Source organism: Drosophila nasuta, chromosome X, assembly GCF_023558535.2.
Source record: "Drosophila nasuta strain 15112-1781.00 chromosome X, ASM2355853v1, whole genome shotgun sequence".
Taxonomy (NCBI): Eukaryota; Metazoa; Arthropoda; class Insecta; order Diptera; family Drosophilidae; genus Drosophila; species Drosophila nasuta.
Genome location: NC_083459.1, coordinates 31246021 through 31267182, shown reverse-complemented (window position 1 = coordinate 31267182; position 21162 = coordinate 31246021). Strand labels below are relative to the sequence as shown.

Here is a 21162-nt window from a genome sequence, read left to right as displayed (position 1 = left end):
CCATGACAAAAAAAAAATGAAACAATAAAAAACGTTTTTGAATAATGCGAATAAAATGAAGATAACACAAAAAGAATTTCATAACCAAAAAAAGCTGAAAAACACAAAATAAACAACCGAAACACATCGAAGCTAGTTTAGCAAACAGTCTGGTTAATATTGAAATATATAATGACCGAAATGGAGCTGGAGACACGTAGACATTGCAATGATATGAAGGCATACGCCACTTGGGGGAGGGTTCGACTCTATAAAAAGTGCAGCCTGCTCTAGGCAAACCTCATAGTCAACCTGTGAAACGTCCCCCCGTAATGTTGTTATTCCATTTGTTGTGCTTTCTTTGCGTCCTTTCAGTCGGCTGGAGCTATGGTGGTTATGGAGCACCTGATTACTATTCATCATCGTGTGATCATATCGTCTGTCCGACGACCAAAAGTGAAGTTTGCGCCAAGTCACGCATGACAAATCAGGAGGCGACCTTTGACAATGAATGCGCAGTACGACACTACAGCTGTCTCTATGTGGAATGTGAGTTGCAATCATTAAAATGTAATAAGAGTGCATTAATAGATAATGTTTACAGCTTGGCAAATCATTAATCTGGGATCCTGCGAGTGTCCCACGCAGTGCTTCAGCAGATGTAAACCGATTTGCGCCGCATTGGGCGAAGAACTGCGAACGTTTAACAGCAGTTGCGAGCTACGACAATACAGATGCTTTTCCGATGAACGTGAGTTTTGAGTTTAGTCTTAATTGTGAATTAATCTTGTTGAACTTTAAATTAACAATTGTTTTATTTAATTTTCTTATAACAAATTCATCTCAGCTTGGATTCAAGTAACGAATGAACACTGTGGCCTGCCAAATCCTTTCTATGGTTCACCGTCCTACGGATATCAGCCTTACGCTGCGCCTCCAGTTTATGGTCAACAGCCGCCTGCATTTGGTCCTCCTTTGCCATTGACCTACCACAATCCTGGCTACTATAATCCCCAACCGATTACGAATGCGCAATCTCAACAACTACCGTATCACGTGTACATCTCAAGAGACTCGCTGCCCACCGAATCAATGGATGCATTTGGCTACACAACAGTTGCATCGACTTCAACTCCATCTTCGACAACAGTGTCATCCACAACACCAACGACAACTACCTCGACTACGCCTTCGACTACTGCATCGACACCAGATTCAACTACACCTTCAACAACAGCAACCACGACCTCAGATACAGCTTCGACTACAGATACAGGCTCCGGAGACTCCGGTTTAGGCGAATCCAAGCTGAAAGTTGAAAGTTTCAGGCTAAATGTAGCAAATGATGCTGCAACAGATCCAACAACAGTGTTGACAACGGAGTCCACAACACCTTCGACTACAGTTTCCACAACGGATTCTACAACAGATTCAACAACAGTCTCTACAACAGAGTCCACAACACCTTCGACTACACCTTCCACAACAGATTCAACAACTGTATCCACAACAGAGTCCACAACACCCTCGACTACAGTTTCCACAACGGATTCAACAACTGTATCCACAACAGAGTCCACAAGACCCTCGACTACAGCATCCACTGCAGAATCGACTACAGTTTCCACAACGGATTCAACAACAGTCTCTACAACGGAGTCCACAACACCTTCGACTACAGTTTCCACAACGGATTCAACAACTGTATCCACAACAGAGTCCACAACACCCTCGACTACAGCATCCACTGCAGAATCGACTACAGTTTCCACAACGGATTCAACAACAGTCTCTACAACGGAGTCCACAACACCTTCGACTACAGTTTCCACCAAGGATTCAACAACTGTATCCACAACAGAGTCCACAACACCCTCGACTACAGCATCCACTGCAGAATCGACTACAGTTTCCACAACGGATTCAACAACAGTCTCTACAACGGAGTCCACAACACCTTCGACTACAGTTTCCACAACGGATTCAACAACTGTATCCACAACAGAGTCCACAACACCCTCGACTACAGCATCCACTGCAGAATCGACTACAGTTTCCACAACGGGTTCAACAACAGTCTCTACAACGGAGTCCACAACACCTTCGACTACAGTTTCCACAACGGATTCAACAACTGTATCCACAACAGAGTCCACAACACCCTCGACTACAGCATCCACTGCAGAATCGACTACAGTTTCCACAACGGATTCAACAGCAGTCTCTACAACGGAGTCCACAACACCTTCGACTACAATTTCCACAACGGATTCAACAACTGTATCCACAACAGAGTCCACAACACCCTCGACTACAGCATCCACTGCAGAATCGACTACAGTTTCCACAACGGATTCAACAACAGTCTCTACAACGAAGTCCACAACACCTTTGACTACAGTTTCCACAACGGATTCAACAACTGTATCCACAACAGAGTCCACAACACCCTCGACTACAGCATCCTCTGCAGAATCGACTACAGCTTCCACAACAGATTTAACAACTTTATCCACAACAGATTCTACAACAGTGTCCACCACACCTTCCACCACAGCATCCACTGCAGAATCGACTACAGTTTCCACAACAGATTCAACAACAGTATCCACAACGGCGTCCACAACACCTTCGACTACAGTTTCCACAACGGATTCTAAAACAGTGTCCACCACACCTTCGACCACAACATCGACTACAGCTTCCACAACAAATTCAACAACTGTATCCACAACAGATTCTACAACAGTGTCCACCACACCTTCCACCACAGCATCCACTACAGAATCGACTACAGCCTCTACAACAGAGTCCACAACACCTTCGACTACAGCATCGACTTCAACAACAGTATCCACAACAGTGTCCACCACACCTTCCACCACAGCATCCACTGCAGAATCGACTACAGTTTCCACAACAGATTCAACAACAGTATTTACAACAGAGTCCACAACACCCTCGACTACAGCATCCACTGCAGAATCGACTACAGCTTCCACAACAAATTCAACAACTGTATCCACAACAGATTCTACAACAGTGTCCACCACACCTTCCACCACAGCATCCACTACAGAATCGACTACAGCCTCTACAACAGAGTCCACAACACCTTCGACTCCAGCATCGACTTCAACAACAGTATCCACAACAGTGTCCACCACACCTTCCACCACAGCATCCACTGCAGAATCGACTACAGTTTCCACAACAGATTCAACAACAGTATTTACAACAGAGTCCACAACACCCTCGACTACAGCATCCTCTGCAGAATCGACTACAGCTTCCACAACAGATTTAACAACTTTATCCACAACAGATTCTACAACAGTGTCCACCACATCTTCCGCCACAGCATCCACTGCAGAATCGACTACAGTTTCCACAACAGATTCAACAACAGTATCCACAACGGCGTCCACAACACCTTCGACTACAGTTTCCACAACGGAATCAACAACTGTATCCACAACAGATTCTACAACAGTGTCCACCACACCTTCCACCACAGCATCCACTACAGAATCGACTACAGTTTCGACAACGGCTTCAACAACATTATCCACAACTGACTTGACTACGGAGTCAACGACAGACACAATTACAACTTCAACCACACCTTCAAGTTCCAATGTACAATTGAAACGATTAAGCAAGAATATAGCGATCAGTATTACAAATACGACAACCACACCTGCAACAACAACAGACTCAACTACGCCAGCAACTACAACATCAACGATAATGGCAACAAGATTCTATTCTACGTCTTCAACACCAACTCCCGAATTTCAGGTAATGAGAATGAGCGAATCGCAAGATGCGGCAGCATTAATACCATCGACAGCTTCAAGGGAATTGACAATAAGAGGACATAAAATCCATTTGCCAGAACAAGATGTTGCAATAATTCTAATTCCGTAGGGAAACCCACAATAATAATTATAAGAAACGATTCAATATAAAAGACTAACAACCAAACTCTTTAAAATTGTAAAAGCGAAAGCAATATTGTTACTCTCATCACATAATAATAATCGAATATTTCAATTAATGAAGTTTGTCTGCCATCTTCTCATCAGAAATTTCCCATCGTTCAATCACCTAATGGGTTATCGTGGTCATTATTTCATAATAATCAGGTTTAGAACACACAAAAGCTCGTTTTTTGATTGAGAGAGTGGTTTTTGGGTTCCATTTTAGGCGGTGTATTGTATGCCTCCATCTCTTCAAACGTTGTTTATAAATTCGGTATTGTATTGCCAATTGTCTCGATTTTCTTATTAGAATCCTTCGCTGTCGCACTTCAAATTTTCTTTTTTTTCGCACGCTTAAATACTTAAGTAGTTTGCTATACTTTCCAATTTCATCAGACAAAAGTAATTGCAGTAATTGATTGCGAATATACGAGAGTAAAGAATTAGGAGTCATCATCCTATTTAAATTCTTAATTGCACTTTGATTCCTGATTTCAAGGAACCGATATTTCCAGCCATTAGATAAGAATTGCGTCCAGCCTTGTCGCAAGGGTCCAAAGATGTGATTGGTTCTTTGAAGATTCGTTAGCTTTTTGTTATCGACAGTTATTATTTGTATAATCGCTTCATAGGTATTATTAATGTTTCCCTCTGTTGCACTGTTTAGCGACAAACATAAGAGCCACATCAATAGCTGTAATTGAATTTGGATTAACCCTAAAAATCTATTTGTTTACATGATATTTACCATTTTGATAATACACATTTTTATGCAAAATAAAATATTCTTACTGTCACACAAAACTTGACTGATGTTTGATTTTTCATTCGCTTGAGATTTGAAAGCTTTTGCTCGGCCAACATAATTTGCATTAAAATTTGTTAAAGTGACAACTGACAAAAAATAAATAAATTATTTGTAATTTCGCTGGAGGTAGGGGTAGTCAACGTTGGGCAGTTTATTTATTTACTTTTCAGTTTTTTGTAAAGCTGGCTTTGGAATTGGTTTTGGATTTGCAATAGGTTTTGCGGTGGATGTTTCATTATTGTTTACCACCTTCAATGGGGTTTGAGTAGAGTTAGCAGACTTTGTATTGATCTCGACAGTTGCTTTAGTATTGTTGTTGGGTTTGGGAGTTGTACTATTGACAGCCTCCTCGGTGGTACTGCTATTTTCCGTGCTGCTTCTAAGGCTTTTAACAGCCTTGTTGGTAGGCTTAATGCTAGCTTTAGCTACAGCCTTCCTGGTAGAGCTCTCCACAGCCTTCATGGTAGGGTTGCCAACAACTTTGCTAGTAGCCTTGATGATAGAGTTGTTTTCAGCCTTGCTGGTAGGGTTGTCCACAACCTTTCTGGTAGCCTTAATGATAGGCTTGCTTGCAACCTTCTCGGTAGTGCTTGATTGTTCAGTGGTGGTGGAGGTGGTGCCATAAGGCACAAAAAAGAAGCTGTAAGTAGTTTTCGCAGTGGTTGTCGTCGGTGGTGCCAAAGTTGTTTCCACAGTAGAACTGGTGTACGGCAGACCTGTTGTCGTCGACGTTGTGGGTTTCGGTGTCGTTGTTGTTGTCGTCGTAGTGGTTGTTGTGGTGCTGGGCGGCGTATCGGTGACAGTGCCCACCCCTGGTAAATATACCGACAAGCTGGAGTCGGTAATCTCGTTATAGTCCTCTCCCACATCGGGTATGTTGTACACACTGTAGGCGTTAACGGCACGCGCTACCGAAACACCCGGATTCACATGGCTTCGGTACTCGTGAAATTGCATTGGCACCGGCGTCGTTGTGCTGGTTGTTGTTGTCGTTCGCGGTGCTTCGGTTCGCGGCAATTGGCTGGTCGTCGTCACTGTCGTCGCTGTGCTGCTCTCGGTCGGTGAAATTGTTGTGCTGCGTCGTCTGTACTTGCGTTTGCTCTTCGACTTGGACTTGGACTTCAGCTGATGGCAAGGTCCACGGTTGAGAAAGCGTTGAGCTACATAAAGAAAGCGGATTAGATGTAGAAGAAGACCGATACTCTCGGATGATGATGATGTAACCCACTCTCTTTGCTGACGCATTCACGTCGTCGCACCTCGCACTCATTGGCAAAGGTGACGCCCTGTCCCTGATGTGGTCCCGTCTCGGGTGCCGCACAAATCGGTGCATATTTCGTGGTGCATTTAATGTTCTCACAGTCGGGCATACAACGTGCCAGCTCGGTGGGTTCCAATTCTATGGTTGACGAGAAATGAATCTTGCTCTAGGGTTTAATTAACTTCCTGCGCTCGCTCACCTGTGCCATATTGAAACAGCATCTTCATATTTTCCGCCTCCAATTTGCAAATGTTCTCGAAGCGAAAGAATTTCACACCGTTTGTGGCACACACAGGCTCACCGCCTGGCTTGCAATTGGGCTGATAGTCCACATATTGATATTGAAAGGGTCCAAATTGCTCCTGCGTCGGATTATTATTATTGTTATTTGTGTCACCGGTCACTTGGCCAAAGAGTTTGGCATACTGAGCACCCGCCGCTTGCTCATCATTAAACATCCAGTCACCATTAGCATTGGCAGCTGATATCATGGCGAGTATGAAAAGTATTATACTACGTTGTCCTCGAAGTTGTTGCAGTTGTAGTTCCATTGTTATTGATCTCTTTGCTGGTTGCATTTGCTATGATTTCTTCAGAGGCAGCATCAATGCATTTTATAGTGCATCTGATATCTTTTCGATGCACCCAGCGACGTGTGGATATGCATTCTTCTTACACAATCGCTTAACGAGCCAAATGGCATTTTTGCCGTCTCACGACTTCTTCGTTCTCTCCATTCTCCATTCGCCAATCATATTCTTCATTTATTCGCGTGGGTTAATGAACGCAAACAGCTGACCAAAGCACAATTTACGAATTCATTCATTCATTTCAATTTCGCTCTCTTTCGGTTCTTATCTTTGAAAGTAATTAATTCGCTTTTATCTTTACACGCTACACGTTTTCTTTTGCTCCATGATACGCTATTGCGTTGTCATCAGTTTTGTTATCTTGACTCCGATTACGTCAACTATTTTGATAACACTATTGTAGAATAGCTGATTTTAAAATTGAAATGGAATCATATTTATGGCAACGCTCATAGGTGGCTTTCAAATCGAAATATAATTTTATTTATGGCTTCTTTTATTCGCATAATCATCACTGGTCATTCTTTTTCGCGTTTTTAATGAAAGTTTCCATCAAATTGTTTGCCAAATTCAAAGCTCTCAATAAATTGCTGAGTTGTGTTTTCCATTTTCACAAACTTACTTCAGTTTTCAAGCACTTTGCATAGCAGAGACAAGCACCTTAGTGTTGCCATAAAGCCGAGGAGCTTTTTGTGTGGTGAATATGTTAGTTCGCCAACTAAGTTTTCAACCATAAATGTTTTGCTTTTTTTGCAATAATTCTGAAAAGTTTATGGCAAATTCGTTGGCAATAGACCTTTCAATGACTGCACCTTGGCTTGTTTACCGCACTTGCAAATTATGCAAAACAATATTTTGTTGTTGTGCAATATCTGTTTTTATGTTTTTCCGTATTCGCACAGTCGCAGTTTTCAATGGCGACCAATTAATTATGCTAAATAGCTGGCAAAATTCGCAACACAAACAAATTTCGCGATTGCAATACAATCCGCACACAATCTGTAAATCCCAATGGCTGCGTTTTGACCCCTCCTGCCCCCTTTTGCCCCCTACCACCCTCCTGTGTGTGTGTATAGAGCTCATTAAGGATGCAATTTATGTGGTGTGACCTTTTGATTTTGGTTCGTCTCGAGTTACGTGACATTTGGCAACAATAAAATGCAAATTTTCATTCTTTTTTTAATATCGATCTTTATTCGACATTAGTGTTATTTTTAATAAAATGCATATTTACATTCTCTTTTTTATTTGCGATTCTTTTTCGATTATTAATATTGTTTATTTTTCAATATCGCCAACGCTGCGATGCTAATTACTTATCACAAAGGGGAAAAAGTTTTTGCATCGAGGTACCGATCTGCGGGATTTAGTGCAATAATTTAGTCTGGTCACACTTTTTTTCTCTCTCTCATTGACTTACTTTGAAAAACTTTTTTTAATTGATTTTTAATTCATGTTCCTCTTTTGGAAGCCAACTTCGCGTCCTTTTTGAAGAGGACGTGGTACCAACCAACAGAGTGCTAAATATCGATATGAAAATTCGAGAATTCGTACCAACCAAAGCTTGTTCTAATCCAATTCAAATGTGTATTATGTATGCATTAGATATAATATTGTATTATGTATGCCATTAATCTATATGCATAGAAACATTTTACCCTAAACATCTAAAAATGGGGCGAATTTAAAATTGACTTTCGTTGCACAAGCCCAACTTATTGTACTCACCTATATATATATGTATATATATATATGTATATATATATATATATTTTTCTTAATATTAATCGACGTAATCAGCAGCGCCCTAGAATAATTAAGGCGTGGTATCGTCCAGATCAATTAATGCATCTGCATCATGCACTTATTTCAATGAACAATCATTTTATTGTTCTGTATATTTACTGTTAATAGTAGGGACTTGTTGAACTCTTTAATGTAAAAAACATTCAAGTGACACTTACCAAGTGTGCGAAAACTGAAAAGATAAAAGCAAATTGTTAGACTAAAATAAACGAAGAAGTATAATATATCAATACCCATTTTCAAGTTGAAATATTCATCGACCAATTAAAATTCGAGTATCTGATTAAACACACACAATTTTGTTAACAAAAAAGAGAACAAAAAAAAAACATTTTTCTCAGCAAAAAACAAAATAAAGAAAAAAATTTCGAGCCAAAAATCTTAGTTGTTTCCCAGACGAGCTCTGGGAGCAAACTGAATAATAATATTGAGCTCTGGGGGCTCATCGAACTAAATCTCGATTCAAGGCTGACTAGATCAAAATCCTTAAAAAAAATTCAAGGCAAACTAGATGCAAAAGTTGCAATACAAAAGCCAAAAGCAACACAAAATAAGCAATGTTTGCTCATTGTTATCATTTTTTATGATTTTATATATTCATTTTGTATAATATATCAAGCCAGCTAATGATTTTTTTGTATGCATCGGTAATTGTTATTTCTTTTAGATGTTTATATATGTTTATTTGCTATGAAGCCAACTGATGATTTGTTTTAATAAATTATGCTTCAATATGCGGCTCCCATGTCTGCATCATTGCCAGCTAGTTTTGGGTGTCTAAACGGAAGCCATCAAATAAATTACGAGTACCTCATGAGGCGCATATCATAATGAAATGTTGTAGGCATAGACAACCCCAAAAAACTTGAACACACACAAATACAGAAAAATGGGAAAACGGGAGAGAAAAAAGGATGATGTTTGGAAGCATCTCATGATGATGTTAACAACCCCCAAACAGGCAATCGATCATTATGCGCCCAACCACACAAAAAAATGGAAGCCCCACCCATGGTAATGCTGTGCTCCCCATAAATTGTATGAATTATTTAAATATTGATTTATTAGTTGAAATTTTACATCTAATTTAATAGGCCGCAAAAGAAAGAAAATGTAGACGGCTACACTTCAAATTTGAAGTTGAATTTATGCGTTTTATGGAAGGCGTGTAATAATAATAATAACATCAATAATAATAATAATATTAATATTAATAATAATAATAATAATAATAATAATAATAATAATAATAATAATAATAATAAATAATAATAATAATAATAATAATAATAATAATAATAATAATAATAATAATAATAATAATAATAATAATAATAATAATAATAATAATAATAATAATAATAATAATAATAATAATAATAATAATAATAATAATAATAATAATAATAATAATAATAATAATAATAATAATAATAATAATAATAATAATAATAATATATAATATAATATATATAATAATAATAATATATATATATATATATATATATATATATAATATATATATATATATATATATATATATATATAATAATAATAATAATAATAAGTATGTAAGCAATAAGAGAGTGTGGCATAAATGGAAAATGAAATGCGAGGTCGTCGTCAAGCCTTTGACAAGCGAGCGACTGAAACATGGCCGCAGATTGTTACAAGTGTTGTTCTTGTTTCTCTGTCGACTGTTGGGCTAAATGAAAACTCGTTTATTAATCTCAATCCGAGAGTGTGTGTGTGTTTGGGTGTGTGTGTGTGTGTGTGTGTGTGTGTGTTTGGGTGTGTGTGTGTGTGTGTTTGTCAGTGTATGTGAGGCTTACCCTCTTTCAGCTCTCTCTGTGGCTGTGGCAAACAAACAAAAGCAAACATGATGCCGCTTTTGGCTCAGAAATCTCATGGTCAAAAAGCGCACAACACATATGCAAGGACACAACACACATACACATACACACACACACACACACACACACACACACACACACACACACACACACACACACACACACACACACACACACACACACACATAAGCGAGTATGCAAAGTTTATCCAACGTCCGTTTTGCACATTAATTTACTGACCTTTTTGCGCCTTTTCTGCATAGTTTGCCTACTGTGCGAGCTTCTGCCACCTCCCAACTTCCCCTCGCTTCCCTTGCGCGTCCAATCACAGCTACCTAGACTTCACATGACTGGACTTGTGACACACACTCACACACACACACACACGCACACAACTCGAACTCGAACTCGACCGTGTCGCCACACAGCGAGCGGCGTCTCTTTGGGTTTAACAAAATGCGGTTAACTGAAAATGCGCTCAAGTGAGACAGCAACATCTGTTCGCTGTTAGCGAGCGCGCACAGAGCGAAAGAGTGAAAGAGAGAGAGCGAGAAGGAGATACTGAGCTGGGGCTGCCATCGGTTTTTCGGGTGCTGCCCATTCGCATGTTCACATATTACAACGGTATGATGAATGTGTGACATTTTTGCAGCAGCTCGCTTGTTTGTTTATTGTTTGCGTATGCTACTTTTACTTTACCCTGCCCTGCCCCTCTCTCTCTCTCTCTCTCTCTGTCCCTCCCTGTGATGCGGTCTTTGCTGTTTGCTGCTGCCTTCGTCACTTTGTGCTACCCTATATAGTATATAGAGTGTGGCTCAGAAATGCGAAGCGCATGAATTGTAAACACACATTTTCGAGTTGCGTTTGATTGCGATTTTGTGTCTCCAATTTATTGCGTTGCCTTTGCAGTTCTATTCAGTTCAGTTGTATTGCCTTGAAAAACCACAACCAACAAAATTTAATTTTCAACATATTTCCAACAGTCCAAAGCCAAGAATTCATATTAGTTCTGTGCATGCTTTTATCATATCTCAAAATTCATTGGTCTTTCATTAATATTAAGTTAGCACACATGTTTGCTCTTCACTCTAAGATATTGTTTAACAAATACAAATACAAAACTTGCTATACAAAATATCTTTGCACTTTTAAATTTCTTCTATTTACACAGCTTTTGATTGTTAGTTAATAATATCCAACATAAAAACGATATGCTAACTGTATTTTGTATCATTGTATGGGCAATAAACACGTTTAATTCTCTCTTATTAGCAAACAAATGGGGCAAGTATTGCACGCATTCATGCATTTCCAATCACTTCAGTAAGTGGAGTCAGCCAAGCTCGTGATTCGTTTTTGATTTGCATTCATCACAACGTATCCGAATGACACGCCCAACTCTTTGGTCAGTTGAAGTTTAAGGGCAGCTTTGGCTGCACTTATGACAGCCTTAAGTAATAATATTCTCGTACGTAGCTACATATATATATACACGTATGTAGATATATTTTATCAAACATTGTTTAACATTGCTGCGAATGCATTTTGTGTGCGAAAACATGTAACTTGATATAAGGCTAAAGATAAAGATAAAGACAAAGACAAAGACGGCTTCGAATATGTTTAACAATGTTTGCTTTGTTAAACATATTTGCGACGACTTTGTATTCGAGTTGCATTTTAATTGTGAACAATGCAAATGCTGTAAATGAATCATTAAGTAATTAAAATCAACAACACAAGACACTAAGATATTTCTGGCATGTACAATTAGTCCAATTATGGCGACTTCAAGTCAAGTCCACACTCAGTTGCTTGATTTGGTCAAGGAGACGAACGCATTGAAAGGGGTTTCTTTCTCTTTGAGCATCAAGTTTCGAATTAAATAAATGCTGCAGTTGCACTAATTGGTGTTGCAATTCAATCATTTAGCTCAGTTAATTAATGATGCAAGCTTAGAAGAGCTCTTTTCATCCGGACTCGCAACAATTTTTGGTAAATCACTAATATATACATAAAGTACTTTTTGATTGGTTTCGAATGAAACGTAAATGCTTTGCAGAGGTCTATATATGTTAAAAGAGTTAAGATAGCTGTATTAATTATACCAAAATATACTAAAATATAACAACGGTAATATTAATTATATAGATAGACATTAGTCATAAATTATGGCAAATTAATATTCCAAGGGTTATATTTTGTATATAGTACTTCATTATTCTTAAGATGTATCGAATAAATATACCAACGGTTATATACCGAAATATACCAAAGGTTATATATGGTATATAAAGATAGTATCACATTTTGCTCAAAATACCAAAATATACCAATGCTTATATTTATTATATAAATACAGCAGTAGCTTACCAAAATATACTAAAATATACCAACGGTTATACACCGAAATATACCAAAGTTTATATTTAGTATATAAAGATAGTATCACATTTTGCTTAAAATACCAAAATATACCAATGGTTATATTTATTATATAAATACAGCAGTAGCTTACCAAAATATACTAAAATATACCAACGGTTATACACGGAAATATACCAAAGTTTATATTTAGTATATAAAGATATTACCACAATTTGCTCAAAATACCAAAATATACCAATGGTTATATTTATTATATAAATACAGCAGTAGCTTACCGAAATATGCTAAAATATACCAACGGTTATATACCGAAATATACCATATTTATTATATAAATACAGCAGTAGCTTACCAAAATATACTAAAATATACCAACGGTTTTATACTACTACCTTCAAAATATACCATAGAGTACAAACTATATCAAATTGCCTAATCGCAAGGAAATTTGAAAAAGTCAACAATACAAAAGTTTTAATTACTATGTATAAAACATTAACTTTATGCACTACTAGTTTTTTTTTAGGTTGTTTATTTAATTATTTATTAGTTCTATTCTAAATGGTGATACTGCCTTGCATAACTTTATCTGCTTGCAATACCCTCTGTCATAGTTGATACAAACAAGCAAAAAAAAATAAAATAAAAGGGAAAACGTATAAACTTGCAGTTTTTTCAAAGAACAAACTTTAGCTTCGGGCTTCAGAATTTGCCGCACGTGGCCATCTGAGTGTGTGTGCGTGGGGTGGTTTAATAAATTGTATCTTCTTTGTGAAGCCAACATACACACACACACACACACACACACACACACACGTACGCATCGGCATATGTAGATTTCCATAGACCACCCGGACTTTTCAATTTTCAGTAGCGGTTAAGCAATAAACTTTCACAGCTTTCACAGTTTGTGTGTGTGTTTGTTGACAGCTCCTCCTTCCTTTGAAGACTTTGTTGATCGACAACTTTCGCCAAATATATCCAACTTTGTTGTGTAGTTGCAATCATTATTCCCATACAATTTAATGCATTCATGTCTTTGCATACCAAATTTGTTGCATACTATATGTTAGTTAGTTATCGGATTCAGAGGTTTCCATTGCATTGTCATCATAATCTTCATCCACTTCCATTCGATCATCGATGTTGTATCCATTGGTTCATCCACGATGTCCACATCAATGAGCTCTGCTTGTGTTTGGTTTTGAAGTGATTTCTGTGGCTGATTCGGATATGCAACCAGCTTTTAACACATTATGCAGCAACTTTTCCAATGGATTTTCTTTGTGGAATTAACAGCAAATGCAAATACAAATGGTTTCTGTTTTTGGCTTCTTACGCACTTGACTGTGCTCTTCATATAAATATCATATTGTAGTGAAATGTTGTTTGATTGGTTTTGATAAGTAAACTCAGTTTGCATCGAGTACAAGTTATTGAAATAACTATTTATGCAAGGCAAGTGCAAGAAAGCTAATAACTTTGTGACTAAAAATAAAAGCAAGCTGTTCGATAGCTTACTTGACGTCTTGATAAAGAGTTCTGGCCAAATTGAGTAGAAATAAATATTTAGGAAATTATTTTGCTCACACTTTTTCCTGTGGTTAGCTTTTACAGCTCTTGGCAATATTTTCCAACACCTTAAATTGTGTTAAATGAGATTAATTAAATCAATAAAGTATTTAGCCAGCACGTTAAAGTTGCAATACAGTCTTGTTTCTCTTTTTTTCAGAAAACTTTTTCAGGGATTTGCATGTGTGGAAAGGAAAGGAGGAATCGACGCTGAGGACACAGCAGCCACAAATAATTTAGGACTATGCCTTTTTTGGCTGTTCATTGTTAAGCAGTCTCCAATTCCACTCCACCTCTTTGTGCTCTTTACCTATGGGGTAGAAGGGTATTACAACCTACAGGAGATGTTTGTAACGTGCAAAAGTAGGTATGTTCGACCTCATAAAATCGAGATTATATAGCCATGCCCGTATATCTGTCTGTCTAGCTGAAATAACGATTTGTTGGCAATCTGGTATATTTTTACTATTCTTTGGTATATTTTAAAGGTAATAGTAACACTATAGTATTTTTTGGTTTCTCAATTTGTAAATATATCTAGTATATTTTTTACTGTTAGTATTTTGTAGTTTTAGTATTTTTTTGGTATATTATCTTGGCATAATAATGCAAAGCTGATTGACTTTAGTTGTTAATTTAGTATATTTTGTACTCTATGGTATATTTTGAAGATAATTGTATATCGCTGTATTAAACATAGCCTAGGCTATAGTTTAAGTACTTTTGTTGGTATATTAATTAGGCATAATAATATAAAACTGTTTTGCTTTTGCTGACAAATTAGTAAATTTTGTACTCTATGGTATATTTTAAAGGTATTAGTATGTCAATACACTATTACCGATACTAGTTTTAGTATTTCTTTGGTATATTTAGTTCGCATAATGATTCAAAGGGGAATCCAGCATATATCCAAGTCGAGCACACTCGAATGTAACTTTCTTTTGCTCGTGTTTTTATACCCGCTACCCATAGGGTAGAAGGGTATTATAACTTTGTGCCGGCAGGAAATGTATGTAACAGGCAGAAGGAGGCATCTCCGACCCTATAAAGTATATATATTCTTGATCAGCGTCAACAGCCGAGACGATATAGCCATGTCCGTCTGTCCGTCTGTGTGTCTGTCCGTCTGTGTGTCTGTCCGTCCGTCCGTATGAAACACTGGATCTCAGAGACTATAAGAGATAGAGCTATAATTTTTTTTCGACAGCATTTGTTATGTTTGCACGCAGATCAAGTTTGTTTCAAATTTTTGCCACGCCCACTTCCGCCCCCGCAAATCAAAAAAATCGAATAACACGCGTAAATTTAAAGCTAGAGTTGCGAATTTTGGTATATACTATAATTAGTATAGTAGTTATGATTCCTGAAAATTTGGTTGCGATCAGATAAAAGTTGTGGAAGTTATTAAAGAAATACTTTTGTATGGGCAAAAACGCCAACTTATAAGGGGTCTTAGTTGCTTTGGCCGACAATCTGGTACATTGTGTCGTCTACGGTATATTTTGAATGGTGTGCTGTATCGTTATACCAAACATACCAGTTGGTAGTATTTTTTTTTAGTATTTTCGGTATATTTTGAAAATAATACCGCAATATTTTCCCTTTTTTAAAAATGGGTAGCGGGTATCTCACAGTCGAGCACACTCGACTGTAACTTTCTTACTTGTTTCTTCTGTCTCGCCTTGCCTGGCCTTTATTGTGCTTTTAATTTCAATTCTAATTTCACACGAAAACTTTTGTCCAGTTCTGGGGACTGGACTTGATTGTGGTGTTGTTGTGGACACTGCAAAACTTTTGTCGTTTGTTCTCGACAACTTTTTCTCTGTGTGCGTGTCAAGTCTTGTCGTGTCTAGGCGTTTGCCTTTGATTTTATGCCACGTTCTTGTTGTTGTTGTCGTCGTTCCGATTGCGGTAAATGATAATACATAATGCTACCGCACTCGCCTCATTGTTTGCTATGGGATTCCGTTTCACTTATTTTTAGTCCTTATTTTACTATTTTATACCTTTTCCATACGCTCCACGGCTTAAGCTAATGGTGCTGCTTTAGTTCCAGCTTCAAATCCATTTTGCAGCTCCTGTTTGAAACTCTTGGTGCAAATCCTCTTCGTTCAATGCTAAGTGACAGCTGTCGCTTTTCCAAGCACCGCACCGAGTGCAATTAGTGATCCGACTGGGTAAATAAATAGTAAAACTATTTTGTGGGCACATCGCAACACGCACATTGCCACAAAATTTATTGACAAGTGAATTGCAACTAAATATATTTTGTAGTACATTGTGTAAAGTTCACAGCTTGAAGTATTTGAATTCTAGCTAGTTTCAATCCCCAAATTTCTCCTTGCTTGCGTCAACAGCCGAGACGATCTAGCCATGTCCGTCTGTCCGTCCGTCCGTATGAAACACTGGATCTCAGAGACTATAAGAGATAGAGCTATAATTTTTTTCGACAGCATTTTTTATGTTTGCACGCAGATCAAGTTTGTTTCAAATTTTCGCCATGCCCACTTCCGCCCCCGCAAATCAAAAAATCGAATAACAAGCCTAATTTTAAGGCTAGAGTTCCAAATTTTACAATATATACAATAATTACTATAGTAGTTATGATTCCCGAAAATCAGATAAAAATTGTGGAAGTTATTAAAGAAATACTTTTGTATGGACAAAAACGCCTACTTACTAGGGGTCTTAGTTGCTTTGGCTGACAATCTGGTACATTGTGCCGTCTATGGTATATTTTGAATGGTGTACTACATCGATATACCAAACATACCATTTGGTATATTTTTAGTATTTTTTAGTGTTTTCGGTATATTTTGAAATGATACCGCAATATTTTGCCTTTATTAAAAATTGGTAGCGGGTATCTCACAGTCGAGCACACTCGACTGTAACTTTCTTACTTGTTCCCCATAAAAAAGTATTTCTTAAGTAAATTCCACAACTTATCTGAAGAGTTGCTATTATATGTACCAAAATTCGCAACCTAGCATTGAAATTACGTTTCTATTCGATTTTTATTCCCTATGGGTATAAAAAATGCTCGAAATTAAATCTTTAGTTTAATGTTTTATGGTAACTTCACTTAAGCAATCATTTTGACATCTTTGTAATTTAATTTGTGCGCAGGTTGCAAAGCGCTTTATTAGAAAGTCAAGGGTCTCTTATAGTCAAATTAACTGCTGTTTTCTTACTTGCTATAAAACTATCATTTGCAATTTGCAAAGCCGTGAAGCTTATAAACTGCTTCTTGCCCGGCAATGCTGTTGTTTATTATACTTTAATTCTTCATGGTTATTAAATCTGTTTACCAACTTAACGCACACTTCGTGTTGTCATTATTACATTGTTTCTCAATGCAGCACTCTCACGGTGATACAGCTCTGTTTTTCTAGGGTATATATTAAAAGCAATATATATTAAGTATGCTTTTGTTATAATTTGGTATTTAGTGGTATATTTTCAATGACGGCAGTCGTGTCCAAGTTGCATCGGTTATATAGTATATTTGAAAAGCGGTAGTATATTAATATACTAAATATACTATTTGGTATTTAGCGATATATTTACTTGGCATATTTTAACGGGTATAATTTGTACACTATGGTATATTTGAAAAGCAGTAGTATATTAATATACTAAATATGGTATTTTTGGTATTTGTCGGTATATTAATTCGGTATATTTTAGCGGTGATACCGCACAGTTTTTGCTATAATTTGGTATTTAGTGGTATATTTTAAATGACGGCAGTCGTGTCCAAGTTGCATCGGTTACAATGTGGTTTATTTAGCTCTATATGGTATATTTGAAAAGCAGTAGTATATTAATATACTAAATATACCTTTTGGTATTTATCGATTTTAACGGGCATATTTTGTACACTATGGTATATTTGAAAAGCAGTAATATATTAATATACCAAATATATTTGCATTATATATATATGAAAAGCAGTAGTATATTATTATACTAAATAAATTCGGTATATTTTAGCGGTGATACCGCACAGTTTTTTTATGTTATTGAAAATGCACTCGACTGTAGCTTTCATACTTGCTCAAATTGACGCTCAGCTTTGTCTACTCTAGTCTGTAATTGTAATTCCAGAGTTTCATTTTATCCTACACGAGGCTACTAAGATAGAGAGAGAGAGTGAGAGAGAGAGTCAGAGAGTGGGTCTGAAGGCGAATGTGTCTGGCAGACATTACAATATACATATGTACATAAATATTATAGCAGTTAATACAAGCAACACACGGCCAGAGAAAGACACAAACACACAGTAACCAAGGACTTCCTGTTTAGCAGATGCTTTGCCAGCCATCTTGGCGCCACCGTAAACAAGTCAAGAGTCTAAATCTGTGTGCGAGAGATGTAGAGACAGACAGAGACAGAGACAGAGACAGAGAGAGATGGAGCGAGCTGTGCGTGTGTGTGTTTGGGAGTCTGCTTGCCACATCCAACTATGCCACAACAACGACAATAATAACAGCAATGACAACAAGTAAAAGCGTCACAATCGCATACCCTGTAATAAATGAATGTAAGAGTTGCTACGCAAAACAGACAGTGCCTCAAAATGAAATGCTGAACAAATTTCTAAGATTTTGTATTTCCCAAAATACTATTTAATAATGCAGTAAGTGAACTTTTGATATGGAAAATATATGGCAATCTGTTCAGCTCTCTTTCAGCATTTTTACGCAGTATTACAGTAACAATATGAGAACCGGAAGCGAGGCATATTTTCCGCTTAAAATGCCACAATATGTTGACTTCAACCAGTGACAACGGCAACAGCGAGCAACAGCGAGAAGCAACAATTTATTTATTTTTATTTTATTTCTTTGGCTCCGCTTTATTGTTGTCTCTTTATTGTTGTAGTTGCTGTTGTTTTTCTGGTTTTTCGTTTGTCATAAAAGCCTTGCCAACAACGTTAGCACACCTTTTGCGATGCTGAGAAACCTTCAACGGCGTTATAAAGTCAAAATAAATAAATACCACATAAAGGGAATGCGTGTGCGTATACAAAAAAAAAAAAAAATAAAATAAAAATAAAAATAAATAAATAAAACTTAATATGAAACGTTCATTTTAATGTCGACAACTGTCGCAGGCAGCAACGCATCAACTAAGCAGCTTTAACAGCTGCACAAAGAAATCAAAGGCTAAGTCGATCTGGTTTAGTTGGCTCTTCTTTAAACCTTTCTTTTGTATGAAATCACACTTTTGTAGTGCTTAAACATTAGGTTAAATCATAATAGTATTTATGTTTAAGTTAAAGCAGCAAATTTAGCATTTCTAAAAGACAATATTCAGTTTGCTTTGAATGACAATTTGGTAAAAATTTTGAGCGTTATGGTATATTTTGTAGGTAATAATATATCAATATACCAAATACCAAATACCAAATATATATTAAATAACTTGAGTGAAATGAAAACAAGAATTTGTTGAAAAGTGTCAAAAAAAAAGAAACAAGAAAGACAGCTAAAGTTTAGTTTGCTCGACTGTGAGAAACGGTGCAGTATTCATTTTAAAATATACCAAATTAATATACCAAAGTCTATATTTGGTCCATTGATATAGACTGCATATTGCAACTGCAACTGTGTTGATGCTGGACAGTGAATCAAATTGAGCATAGAACTTCACTTTGAAATGAAGAGACTCTACATCACTTGAGTTAAGTTTAGTCCACTTTAGCGCACTACAATCAATCTTAATATGGTTCATTGAGCAAGGGTCAACGGCTCAACGAAAACGCGACTTGTGGTTTGATTTGGTCAATTGCAAAGCTGCGGTAATGTTCTGCGATACGAGTATATATTTTCTTGAAGCATCCTCTCAATTAGCGCGCCAATCAAATGACCAAAACAGCCACAATTGATGCCACTCGAAACTCAGTTACCTTTGCGGCTAAAAGTGCAACACACAGAGAGTAAAAAGAAAATAGTACATAAGCATCTTTAGCTGAACATTTTGTAATATTCTCGCACAATTTGTTTGGCACAAGTTTGATATCACGAAAGTAATTGACAAGACATTTTTATGACAGTATCAAAGGCTGACAACCAGGCAGACAGCTATGCTATGCACACAACAGTAAAGTAAATTATGAAACGAACTTCCGTCTGTGTCTTTGGCAGTTACAAGTTGTTGTTGTCAGTGAGACACACACACACACACACACACACACACACACACACACGTCTTGGCATTTTAAATGAATTAAGTTGAGAGCAGGAATTGGCTCAAGGGATTCCCAACTATTTGGTATTTATTATGAGTGCTCTGAGACAGCTTGCCAAAAACTGCAATTGCAAGCAGCTGAAACATTTTACCAAACAGCAAGTCAATCAAAAGTCGGTTTTCAACAGCTGAAAAAAATCAAACAAACATTTTCGAAATTTTTATACCCGCTACCCATAGGGTAGAAGGGTATTATAACGAGGCATCTCCGACCCTATAAAGTATATATATTCTTGATCAGCGTCAACAGCCGAGACGATCTAGCCATGTCCGTCTGTCCGTCTGTCCGTATGAACACCTAGATCTCAGAGACTATAAGAGATAGAGATATAATTTTTTTCCGACAGCATTTGTTATGTTTGCACGCAGATCAAGTTTGTTTCAAGTTTTTCCCACGCCCACTTCCGCCCCCGCAAATCAAAAAAATCGAATAACAAGCGTAATTTTAAAGCTAGAGTTACGAATTTTGGTATATGCAATAATTACTATAGTAGTTATGATTCCTGAAAATTTGGTTGCGATCGGATTGTCGAAGTTATTATAGAAATACTTTTGTATAGGCAAACGTCTATTTACTAGGGTTCTTAGTTGCTTTGACCGATAATCTGGTATATTGTGCCGTCTATGGTATATTTTGAATGGTGGACTAAATCGATATACCAAA

At 37.1% G+C, this 21162-nt stretch overlaps 2 protein-coding genes and 1 long non-coding RNA gene across 4 annotated transcripts; 1 reads left to right on the top strand and 2 right to left on the bottom strand.

The window, feature by feature from the left end:
* Positions 1-280: 280 nt before the first annotated feature.
* On the top strand, positions 281-4630 carry LOC132795904 (mucin-2). Its single transcript, XM_060806850.1, has 3 exons — positions 281-528; positions 584-730; positions 827-4630. Exons 1-3 carry the CDS (start codon positions 312-314, stop codon positions 3907-3909), a joined length of 3447 nt encoding a protein of 1148 aa, XP_060662833.1. The 5' UTR covers positions 281-311; the 3' UTR covers positions 3910-4630.
* On the bottom strand, positions 4566-6758 carry LOC132795905 (mucin-2). 2 transcript variants are annotated; one of them, XM_060806851.1, is made up of 5 exons: positions 6231-6758; positions 5999-6169; positions 4934-5930; positions 4711-4856; positions 4566-4656 (listed from the first exon to the last, which is right to left on the bottom strand). In XM_060806851.1, the coding sequence occupies exons 1-4, from the start codon at positions 6607-6609 to the stop codon at positions 4835-4837; spliced, it is 1569 nt and encodes a 522-aa protein (XP_060662834.1). In that variant the 5' UTR covers positions 6610-6758; the 3' UTR covers positions 4566-4656; positions 4711-4834. The 2 variants fall into 2 exon arrangements, with proteins under 2 accessions (XP_060662834.1, XP_060662835.1); XM_060806852.1 differs by lacking the exons at positions 4566-4656; positions 4711-4856 and having other exon boundaries at positions 4871-5930.
* Positions 6759-7822: 1064 nt separating this feature from the next.
* Positions 7823-8850, bottom strand: LOC132795906 (uncharacterized). The gene is made up of 5 exons (XR_009633481.1): positions 8661-8850; positions 8586-8599; positions 8350-8525; positions 8042-8288; positions 7823-7978 (listed from the first exon to the last, which is right to left on the bottom strand). It is a non-coding gene; the product is annotated as an uncharacterized LOC132795906 (long non-coding RNA).
* Between the last annotated feature and the right edge of the window lie 12312 nt (positions 8851-21162).